Below are 12318 nucleotides of genomic sequence, written 5' to 3'. Positions count from 1 at the left end.
CGTGATGATTTGGACTTCTTTACAGGAAAGGGTAAAAGTGGCTGAGAAACAAAAAACAATTTTCAACTGGAGTCCGGAAAACTGAAAACAATCCCTCTCAGTCGCTGCCTGCATTGACACGCATGGTGTAATTTGGGTGTTGGCCAAACTCCAGTATCCTGTTTGCATGAGCTGTTTACATGATCCGTTGATGGCTTGCAATTACGTCTCTTTGTTACCATGAATAAACCAGCTACCAAAATATTCCTGCCCACCTAAGCTGTAAAGTATCTACTGATAGCAGGTGATCCTTTTATGAATGGAAAAACAATGATGGAAAAATCGGTATTATAAAGTCTAAATTGTATGAACGTGTTAAGTCTGAGGTTGGAAACATCTAAAACTGAAAGAGGCGTTTTAATCCGAAGATGTTTTGTTTTATTGAAGCTCTGGGAAGGAGAAGTAAAATACATAATGATTGGCACATGCACCGAAACGACTGACACTTCAATTTCTGCCCTGTTAACACTTTTCCACCACGACTGTCATCAGTCCAACGACACAGTCAAGTGAAATGTCCCGTCTGTTGTTGCTCCTTTACCCATTTGAAACAGAAAGAAAATGTGTTCACACCCTGTTTCATTCATTCTCATCGACTCTGCTTTGCCGCCTTTCATGATGTTAAGCTGCTCTTAATGAAACTCAACACTTCCTGCAGATGTTTCACAGTAAATGTGACGTGAAAAGATTATTCCTCCTGAACCGCTGGAAGGCTTTTAATGTGAAACAGATGGAGGAATGAGTTTACATTAACAGCAAACAGCAGATGGGAGTAAAACAGAAAACAGGGAGGGTTCTCACTAAAACACAATCAAGCTGATATAAAACAGGGAATTAGAAATAAAGTCATGTCTGTCATAATAACCTGTCAAATAAAAGACTGTTCCTTCTGCTGAGGTGAATAAAGGCTTTGGCAGCTATGTGACAATCACCAGTGTTACAGTTACACTTGCTGCTGACCCAAATACAGCCTTTTAATTGGTTACTTTCAGTCAAATAATAACATAGATGATTGCTAGTAACTATGAAGTGCTAATATTTGGTGCTGGAAGGTTCTGGATGTGCCTTCATGGATTTTAATTGGGCCACTGCTTAAATTTTGCATGCAAACAAGCTAACTTAATCTACTAGGCACATTTAATTCCAGGTTGTGCTGCACAGAGCAGGAGCTAACACAGGCGTGTAGCCACAAAAAACATATAGGTAATGTAAAAATACAACATTATGCAGCACTACTAAAACAGACACATTAATGAGACACAAGTTAATAGCATTTATTACATGGCTGTGTTTAATACTTGGTTCTGATTGATTGATTAGTTCTGGTTAATTACTGCATCCTGAGGTCTGTTATTTCTCGATAACAGACTGTTGCTATGAAGAACAGACCGTTGCTAGGGATGCAGCTTTAATAACAGAATCCGGAGGACCAACTCTAATCATATCAATCCGCCGAAAGAAGTCCGGTAAATTTTACGTCAGTCTGTTTACACAGAGAAAAAAAGAAGAGATGAAAACAGCAGAGAGAAAGCAATAAGGGTTAAAAGATTGAAAAACAGAGAGATCTACAAAACTGAAGATGGCACGTGAAGTAAACATTAAACGAAACACAGTGTGGGATAGGGGTGGGAATCGCACCGTAAGTCAGGATACGCGTTAAGTGGCAGACGATAACGATAATATCACAATACAGCGATTCAGCGATAATGGATATATTGCAAAACAATCATATAATGATACATCGCGACATCTGATTCACTTCTTTTGCCAATTAATTTCCGTTCACGTGACCATCATTCATGTCATAAGCGCAACTGCGAGGAGTCAGGAAGTAGTGACAGTCAAAATTGTAGTGGTTCGTAGTGAGTCAAAATTACAGGGAAATCTGTTTATACAATTAAAATATCAATCTTTGGTGCCTGCCTGTCGATAATTGTATTGCACGAGTCAGAATGACGATATATTGCTGTATCAATATTTAGTCCCACCCTTACTGTGGGACACAGCAGTGTTTAAGGGCAGTGAATGGTAAAGTAAATGTCAACAGACTCTGACAGTGACGAGACAGAAAACCTCAATAAGGTGCTGCGCTGACTCCTGCGGTCCTGTTCAACTTGTCTTACTTCACCATCAGTGGAAATGATTCCATTTAATGTGAGTAATAATAGCTCGGTTTGCTCATTTGAAGAAGGCCAGAGTTAACAGACCCATAACATTGATTATAGAAGTGAATTAAAACCATGAAAAGTATGGGACAGTAGACAAATAAATCATAGTGATAAATGTGCATTAGAAACACTTGAATCACTTTAGTTTTAAAAGACATTAGCATTGGAATACACTTTACATAACTGGGTAGGATGTTTCAGTGGCTTGGAGTATAAGAGCTAAAGGCAGCAAATTGAAGCTCAGGCTTTCATTTACATTGTTTCTAGTTTTGTAGTCTGCAGTTAATTTTGTAGACAGTGTTTTGAGTTGTGTTACATGATACATACATGACCAGCATGTGTGTTTGCATGTCTCTGTGTGTGTTTGTGTGCTCTGGTTCTGTTTTGTGCAGCGATGGAAAAACAAATAACACACCGTGCGTGCGTGCAAAAAGCTGAGAGGCAGTTACAGTACAGTTTCCTGAGGGCAGCTGCATCTGTGCGAGGGTTAATGAATGCCAGAAACAGGCTTGCGTTGTTTCGCTGAACACGATAGATTAAAGAACGATTGTGGAACCATTGCTGCTGCATACATTTCCCAAACAACACCCTTTCACCTCCCACATGTAGCCCATAGCTCAGAGAAAACCCATCTGTTTCTCCATTCCCGGGGTGAAACCAGCCTTGACAGAACTGGCTAAGCAGTATTTCAAAAGTGTCGGGGAAGACACTGTTGGCTTTGTGTAGTTCCCTATCTATCAAGATCTCTGCCTCTGTGTTTCTCGCTCACCTTACCCTCTTATTATCCGTCTTTCTTACCGAATCATAATCCTCATTTCTACTCCCTTCTTCCCCCCCCCCTCTCCTCTGTGTGCCTCCCTCCCCTCCCCCCTTATTCCACCCTCCTCATTTTTAAAAGCCACATGCTCCCAGCCCGTCTGGCTCAGTTGCACCCTGCCAATGAAGGGCTTTTTATTGGGCTGAGATTGAGTGCAGCCAAGCAGGGCCTGGCTGGGGCTGAGGCTGGGGCCAGCCTCGCAGTCCCCCCCCACCTCGAATCCTCCCCCTTTCCTCCTCCCCCTCCCACTGCACAGACCACTCCACATGCCTGTTCTGGTCTGGCCCTGTCGCCCAGAAGGAGATTACTTGTCTCTGCTGCCCTTAATTGCCGACAGCAGCTGAAAGGAGCCAGAGAGAGAGCGAGACATTGTAGAGAGAGGAGAGGGAACAGTGTTGGCTTGTTGAGCCGTTACTTGACAAGCTTGGACTCAAAGGTTTGTGTTCCTGCTGTCAAATCCTGGCTCTGTAATAGTTGGTTTTATTAGGATTGATGTTGTTTTCATCGAATTTTGGTTGGGACTCGAGGTATTTTGGACCGCACTAAGAATGATTTGAGCAGAATACAGAACACAGATTATATGCTGATGACAGACTCATATGCGGTACAAAACTTGCTTTATTATAAGATGTGTTAAAGAGCAGGAGAGCCACTGTACCCTCTCTCTTGCCCTTTGAGTCAATGTTATATTTTCACATCCAAAGGCTTCTTTCCAGTGCCCCTCCATCCCTTTTTTACTTTTCCCAATGAACCTGTGAATTTCATATTATTACAGTTGGTTATTGTTGAATCCCCTCTGGCTTGATCCGGGCAAATTAAACAGTGGGCAGTTTATTGAATTGGCAGTCTCTGAAGACGCTGTGAAGCTGTATGAATTTTTCACCTCTTCCTCCTCCTGTTTAGTATTTTGTGTGTAGATTTGCGTTCAGCTAAGATCAGCTTGTTAAAATGTTTTACATCCATATTTACAGCATGTTGCCTCTTGAGCCCACTCATCCTACTTCAGCTTGATTAGCATAGCGTGGCAGTACATCTACCCTGCAAATATAGAGATCAGATTAAATGGTTTGAGCACATACTAGCATTAGGTTGTCTGATTTAACATTTTTACTGTCTAACAATGTTTTTTGTTTCTGTAACATTTACATTGAATGGGTGCATAATTTAAATCAACTTCCACGCTTTGTTACAACTAGTTGGATGAGAAAATGGACATCACAGGGGCTCTGGTGTAGCTCAGTTGTTAGAGCAGGCGCCCCATGTACAGAGGCCACAGTCCTCGTTGCACGGATCAGAGGCTCGACTCCCCGTCTGTGACCATTTGGTGCATGTCATCCTTCACTCTGTCCTCCCCACATTTCCTGTCCATCATCAGCTATCTTATACAATAAAGGCAAAAAGCCCAAAAAAAAGTGTCTTAAAAAAGAAATGGACATCACTCTGATTGTTTGTAACGTTAATTTGAAGCTAGGGCAGCCAGTTAGCCTTTAGCTTTTCAAAAGTAAGGACGACTAGACCTCAGAATTTGACTGCATCTCGCTCTGAACACACATTAATTTCTGAAAACAAAACCCAGAAGAAGTCTGTTTTTACATTTTAGTCGTTGTAAGAATTAAACAAACAAAATATAAAATTTCAAAACCCTGATAAACCCTGATTCTGATGCTAAGCTAAGCTAACAGGCTGCGAGCATTAGCTTTTGGAATAGCCTACCATATGCAATAAAGGAGTGCTGAGCATGTTTGTCTTTTAGACCCATTTCAAAATATTGTTTGAGAATGAGAACTATGACCACTTATGTTTTTTTCTACTTTTTTAATAGATTATTTTTTGGGCTACTTTTGCCTGTATTTTGTAGGACAGCTAAAGAGAGAGGAAATATTGGGAGAAGAGAGTGAGGGGGATGACATGCAGCTAAGGGCCAAGGGCGTAGGTTGAGCCTGCGGCCGCTGCGTCATACATTGTAGCCTCTATATATGGGGCGCCTGCTCTACCAACTGAACTAAACCAATGCACCGTTTTTTCTGCTTTTGTATTGTATATTTTTTATCTGTTGTCACTTGTAATGTTAGAATATTTTTTACCAGCCTGGAAACCATGTGTGTAAATTTGCATTTTTTGCTAGCTCCAGCACATTTACATCCTTTTCAATACAGACGTAAGAGTTGTATTACTGTTCTTGTCTAATTCTCAGCAAGAGTGCATTCCCCTGAATGTTGATATAATTACTTGACTAGTTGACTAATAGATACACACGCTGATCAAACCAGTGGAAAAATGGGCTTTTGTCTAAACAAATGATTAATAATTCCATTTATGATGTTGGCACAGTGGCAAACTTGATATGTAGAGCGTTTTCACATTAGGTACGATTGCTTTGTACCGTACGTAATCAAACAAACCTGAGTGTACTCGGATCCGGGCCGGGTCTCTAATGTGAAAGCCCCTGTATTTGTATCTATGTATAGATGCATGTGTTGCTTATGAGCCAACTGTCAGTGATGTTTATGGTATGAGTCCGTTGACTCCTTGCCCCCCAGTTGTCTGACTTCTAACTCCATGTATATCAGCCTGAAGCGACCAACTTGTGTTACTCAATCTCCACTGAGGCTTTTTAATGCACCTGTCACAAGACCTGTACATACACTCTCAGATCTCCCCCATGTCAAACACAATGGCCTTTCTACCCAGAATGCCCTAGGGCTGTAACACAGACCTTTCATACTCAGAAACCAGCACGCTAACAGCTTGTACTCTTTACTGAATTCACCGTGATGGTCATTTACACCTGTAGTGTTTTCACCTCACTCCACTTAACCGTTTGTTAATTCAATACCTGCGCTTCTCAGCCAGCTCGCCTTTAATTGCATTTGTTAGCAGGTCCACTCGGACTGCATTAGATCCTTCCTGATGAATATGGAGGACTTAGGCAAACCTCCTTGTCACACAACCACAATGTTTCATGCCCTTTTGATTAACATGGGATGGAAACAATTAGGCGGGGGGAGGTAGTGAGGCAAAGCAGCAGCACATTCAACAGCTTTAAATGCTAATTAGCTAATGGAGGATGAAAGAGCAGGCAACTGGCGGGGTTTCACATGAGCACACTCTGGCTGCAGCTACGCTCGTTTCATCTGAATTTAGAAAGACCACCACCATTTTGTTTCCCTGAACACCTCAGACAATACAGCCATCTTGTGCGACGTGAGATTTTATGTAATGATCTCAAACAAGGCTCTTCGTTTCAAACGTCACGTTTCTTTCTACCTTTTATTTAATCTGATTCTTATGATCATTTTGACACTACTTCTGTGTCGCTCTGATATTTAATTTTCTTCTTATATTGTTAATTTTGTACAATTGAATTTGCATAATTGAACGTTGTGTTCCTCAAATCATTCCTGAACCATCCTTGCAGTGTGGCAGGGCGCATTATGCTGCTGAAAGAGCCCACTGCCATTAGGGAATTGGAGATGCTCTGACCCAGTCGTCTAGCCATCACAATTTGGCTCTTGTCAAAGTCGCTAACATCCTTAAACTTGCCCATTTTTCCTGCTTCCAACACATCAACTTCAAGGACAAAATGTTCACTCGCTGCCGAACACAATCATAATGTTATGGCTGATCTGTGTATATATTATGTTATATGTATTTTATTGTACCTTCATTTCAGGAGTGCAATGTGTTTGTTTTAAATGAAAGCTTTTTTATACTGTACATGTAAAGGCCCAACTAGCGAGAGTTGGAAATTACCAACAGCTACAAATTCTTTGTGCAACAAATCAGTGTCATGGTACTATGTTTAATGGCATCGTCCCTATCAAATAAATACATTCATGTCTGACACATTAACATCGCCGCTGTAACTTGTACATAAACAAGACACGTGTCTGTAACTGTAATAAAATCTCTGGTAAAGCAGAGTTGTGGATACATTTCCCAATGAATGACATTGACTTGTAGTTCTTTAAAGGCAATCACTGAGCACGATGCTAAATCACTCTGGATTAAAGTGTCATTCTAAGTGCCGAACATGGACATTTAAATGAAGACTCAATTAGGCTGCTCATCTCAGCGAGTGTTCAAGAAGCACTGCATGGTCTTAACAGTTAACAGGATCGATCTTTACATCGTAGGTGGAAATGAATGTCCCCTCTGGCTACTTTATAAAAGGAGGTATTCTTCCCTCTAATCTGAGCCGTGTTAATTGCTACAGTGGGAAAGTAGCTCCACAGTTGTTCTGAATTGGGATGCACCCTGATTGTCTGAGGTTAGTCTACATTTAACCTACTGTCAATAAAACCCATGAAAAGACAAAACAACCACTTACTTTTCCCTGTCTCAGGCAGTCATTCCCAAACCCATTGGTTCCTACTGAAGATATATAAAGGTTAAATCATTACCAATAACAGCCACTAAATCTTTTTAGCATCAGAATGGTGTGTGGGATTGATTTAAGATAAACTGGAGTGCCCATGTCCATCATAATGAATGAATAATCCTTTAAAAACCATCTGCAACAGCGTGGTTTAATTTATGTTTCTCATTTGTTTTAAAATAATATAAGTATATGGTGCAGAGAAATTTGCTCTTCAGGCTTGTGCCTGATGATACGTGTCGTTATTGAGTAATGCTGAATATTTCCACAATGAAGGGCCTTTAACCTCTTATTGAAACGTATGATAGCTAAAAGCTTTAATCCAGTTAAAACATTTAGATAAAACGTGAAGCTAAAAAGTCTAAAACGTTACTGACAGAGCTTCTTACTAAGCCTAAAACAGACGCATGTGCAGGCTAATGTGTGTGTGTGAGCCATAGACTGTATAAAAATATGGCCGACATGACGGCTCCCTAAAAGTGTAGCCAAAACATTTTGAACGCCCCCTTCTGACTGGCTGCAGTTTAGGTCATAAAACCCGCCTCCTCCATGTTAACAGATGGGACGTGAGTCAACAGGTGCTTAAGGACTCAAATGCACGAGCACAAGCATGAGGTGGAAGCAAAGCATATATCTGCCCGGGGTTCACACTTAACACAGTGCTTTAATGCTCAGTGTAAACAGAAACTCACCATGTGGCAGCTTTAATCTTTTCATATTATTTGATAGCTATTAGAAACGTATAGAACATTGTCAGCATTATCCCACTTTTCTGGACTCCACCTTCATCTTGCTAAACCCCTTTTAAATCAGACATAAAGGGCTATCAGGGGAATTTTCCAACAAGTGGGCAGCATACCTGCTGGGGTGATCTTATTTAATTGCAGTCACTCTTATTTGGAAGGAAGAATCAAGGGGCTCTTTAAGGGTCCCCACCAATGTAAAACCACTCTGACTGTTTACATATTTTATCACTTACTGGCATATTACACTCCAGCCGACATGGACTGTAATCTGAAATAAACATCTCTATCATCTCTCCCCAGTTTGTCAGGGACCGTACACAGATGGGTTGCCGACTCTGTTGATTTCCCTTAAAAGCCCCAAATTTGTCACAACCTTCAGTGCTCCTTTGAGGCAGATAGAGAGGCTGTGAATAAGAGAGAGGGAGAGAGGGGGGACGGAGGGAGGGAGAGGAAAAAGCATGCTGTCATGAAAAGAGCCGCTTCCTGGCTGGCTAGATGCAATCATGGGCACTATCTGATAGCGCCGGAGGAAATTGGATGAGCTGAGAGCCGTTGGCTGCCAGTGATGGGAAAGATGACTCCTTTGTCACTGTGTCAGTCAATTCCCTACTCTCACCTGAGAGACCAATCAATAACACAGGGGGGAGAGAGGTTTTCTCTTGTCTCTAGGCCTGTGTATGCTGTAGGCTGCTGTCAATTATGAGCTGTAAAACACCTTCATAGGAATGCGGTATGGCATTTTGTATACGTGGGAGGCATTAATATGTTATGGATGCGGTTAAATGTGATGCACATGTGTGGATTTAGCAGCATGCTTTTGATGAATTACGACGTGTTGGAAGTTAACGATTCAATGTGTAATGACTGCATGCAAACATTAATATTGTACACGTGGTCTTGATTTAGTTTTTATGATTCAACGATGTCTGTTTTACCATAACATCATAAAAAGTCTTTAGATGTCTTGGATTTTGGAGCTGGTTGTAATAAATTTCGCCTCATCTTAACAGCTCGCTAGTGCTGCAATTGCTATCATTAGCGGTTGCATCATTAGTTGTACAATTATAGCGCATGAGACCCAGAGAGACTCATAACTATCAGTTGCTCTCAGACGTGTTGTATTACATCAGGCATGGAGGACATCTTGCACGATGTAGGTGTATAAACAGACTCACTGAATGATTCATAACTGTGATACCGTACTTCATGGGCTTTAACATATTCTGTGCGCAACATGTCCATGCTAGCTCTGTGTAAGATGATGCTAAACTGTTCTCCTCTTTGTCCCCCCCCCCTCCCCGCTCCTGCAGTTCCCTGATACCTGTGAGGAGTCTGCCTCCCCATTCGTCTTCATCTGCACCAACCCCCTCGAGCTGCTGGTGAAATTCCCCATGAAAGGGAGGCACAAGATCTGTAAGTCCTTCTTCTTTCATGTAAGAGGAAGTGGAGTGGATGAAATTAGCCTGAGACCACTGAGGGTTTTTTTTTTTATATTCATCTCTTTTTCATCAGCTCTGCACTTCCACGCACACATGCGCATACATAAATTGATTTGTATAAGAGTGATTATGCCAGGCACAGGTTCTGATTACTATATTTTCATAAATAAAACAACATTACACACACGTACACATGTACAGATCCTCTCCCAGAGCCATCTGTAAAGACGGGATTTCGCTGTCATGTTGCCTGGGGGACTAGCCAGGCCTGGATGTGCAATGTTGTTGCAGTATTGTGTGATTTATAATAGGACTCAAACACATTTTCCCTCTGCTGCCATAGCTGCGGCTGCAAAATGATGTACCTGCAAGCTCTTTTGTTAATATTTCAAAACCCTCTAAAGACTTGAGAGGATTGTTTATGCAGCTGTGGCTCTTTCAGATGTTTCCAGATCGATGGAGAGGGCTTTTTGTGTGAGGTTCAGGGTAAAATAAAGCAGGAGCTGTGCCCCCTCTTCTTCTTTTTTTCTCTTTTTAGTTAAAAGGTTTTAAAGACTTGTCTCCATTTTGGTGAAAATAAGGGACAGTTAAAAAGGTTTAAGAGGGTTTAGAGCAGACATGAGTAGTGAAAAATGGGAAATCAGCAGGTGTTGAAACATGTTAAATCTAATATGGAAAATGTCAGAAGCTTGTAAACACTAAATCATTTTTAGGCACTGTTTTAGATGTTGCCGAAGTCTTTTGCTTCTACTTGTTCGGGCTACAATTGTACACCTGCACTTTTATTTCCATTCAAATGTAAATTGTTTCCACATTTCATTCTAACTGGCTTTACCAGGTCCTGAATAAAAGGATGAACTCAGTGAAACATGCTGACACGTTGTTACAGGCTGGCTGTCAGAGGCAGAGACTGCTGTAGGGAAAACTGTACCTCCATTATTTAAACCCACAGCAGCTCGTAGTTTTATGAATCCGCAGCTTCTGTCGGTCGGTGGATCCTATGGCTGTGCTGGACTCATTTCATTTCAACATTTCCTGCAGATTGCTTCTTTTTTAGAAGTATATTATTATAGTATATTATAGCCTTAACTCTTACCTTGCACTTATACTGCCATAAGGAAATCACACCAGCAGTACTTTCCAGTAAGACAACTTTATTCTGAACCACGGGCATTGTGCATGTCATTGCCTGTTGAGAAATGTGTTGCTACAGCACAAATCTCTGTCTTCCTTTCTTGTCCAACTGCCTCCCAGCTTTGTGTTAGCTCTGACTCTCACGTGTGTAATTTGATAAACTTTCTGTATTCTCAGCCAGACATGCACATCGCCACCACCACTAGTTTTCTGTAAAGTGTTAAGTAATGCAGCTGTTGGGAAGCTCCACTGAGATCTACATTCACTCAAGGGCGTTTCTATTCCGTCTGCATCTGCACCGCTCTGCAACACAACAACAACACTGATGATCCAGTCACTATTTTGTCCATCTTTAAGGCTACCTATACGAGTCGTCACACTGGTTATGGAGATGGCAAATGCCAGTACGTCATTAGCTATCAGTTGTGCCAATCAACAAACACTTATGTCTGGACCAGTCACCGTTCATTATATGGCTGAATGATAAATTGTTTAACAATCGCAATTGTGGGGCGCTGGTTTAGCTCAGTTGGTAGAGCAGGAGCCCCGTGTACTGAGGCTAAAGTCCTCGACACACCTAACAGAGGTTCAACTCCCGGTCTGCTGATCATTTAGTGCATGTCATTCCCCACTCTCTACTCTCCATACTTCCTGTCTATCTTCAGCTGTCCTATATAATACAGGGGAAAAGGTAGTAGAAAAAGCAATTGCGATGTGTGCATGTCCAATAGTCGCAGGACGTGCGATATTGAAGCTAATTAACTGAAACACGTCAAGCTTCTTTATTGTTACTTGATTCTAAATGAAAACTCGCCCCGTTCTCATTTTCATGACTAGTTTACAGAAAAAGTTTCTCTGATGTCACATTAGTGCAGCTCTTCATCAGAGCACAGACTGTACTGATCGCTGTGCTGCAGAGCGTGTGACGCTGCTGCCGTTACAGATCCTGACGCCGGGATGCAGGCGCTTCGTTACGGCGGGGCAGCTTTTGAGTGTGCGTGTATTCCGGCTCTCAGCGGCACCTCGTCCTGGTGCTGGTTAGCGCTGTGGTTACATAAACGGACCGTTAACGGGGCGGATGTGCTGAAGAGTGTTTACTTTATGTATCAATTATCGCAGAATAGCTGTATTGTGATATTATCGTTATCGTGGGCCACGTATCGCGTATCGTATCGCATCATGAGTTACCCTGCGATTCCCACCCCTACACACCATAGCTGACATATGTATGCCATTGGACTTATTAATATTTCCTGTAGTATGTCTTCATCCTGTGCGTGTGTACAGTTCAGCATATATTGCATATACATGCATTAGTAATGTGGTGTGCATTGATCTCGGCGTGCTCCCTGCTGTACTCGTTAGCCCCGTACTTGGATTGGATGTCCTGACCCACTGGACCTTCACAGTCCAGCTTGTTTTATTCTTATTCTGTCACCAGCCAGCTTTGCACTATCTCACTCTCTTGCTCTCTCGGCCCCTCTTCCACCTCAATTCCCACAGCATCACATGGGTCAAGGCATTGGCGCTCATCTTACTCAGGGGGGCTTAGCACAAGTATTTTTTTGCTCCCGCAGCAGCTTACATTGACAAGATC

General features: G+C 41.9%; 1 protein-coding gene across 1 annotated transcript in view; it reads left to right on the top strand.

The window, feature by feature from the left end:
• Positions 1-12318, top strand: part of trip4 (thyroid hormone receptor interactor 4) — an 88783-nt gene that overhangs the window by 24785 nt on the left and 51680 nt on the right. Inside the window, exon 12 of the mRNA XM_069661041.1 lies at positions 9459-9561. Within this exon, the coding sequence (XP_069517142.1) occupies positions 9459-9561 (103 nt within the window). The remainder of the gene's footprint in view (positions 1-9458; positions 9562-12318) is intronic.

Source organism: Semicossyphus pulcher, unplaced genomic scaffold (assembly GCF_022749685.1).
Source record: "Semicossyphus pulcher isolate SPU_LCO1_2020_fin unplaced genomic scaffold, fSemPul1.0.p SCAF_1, whole genome shotgun sequence".
Lineage (NCBI taxonomy): Eukaryota > Metazoa > Chordata > Actinopteri > Labriformes > Labridae > Semicossyphus > Semicossyphus pulcher.
The sequence above is the reverse complement of the archived record's forward strand: the minus strand, read 5'-3'. Positions and strand labels throughout refer to the sequence as shown.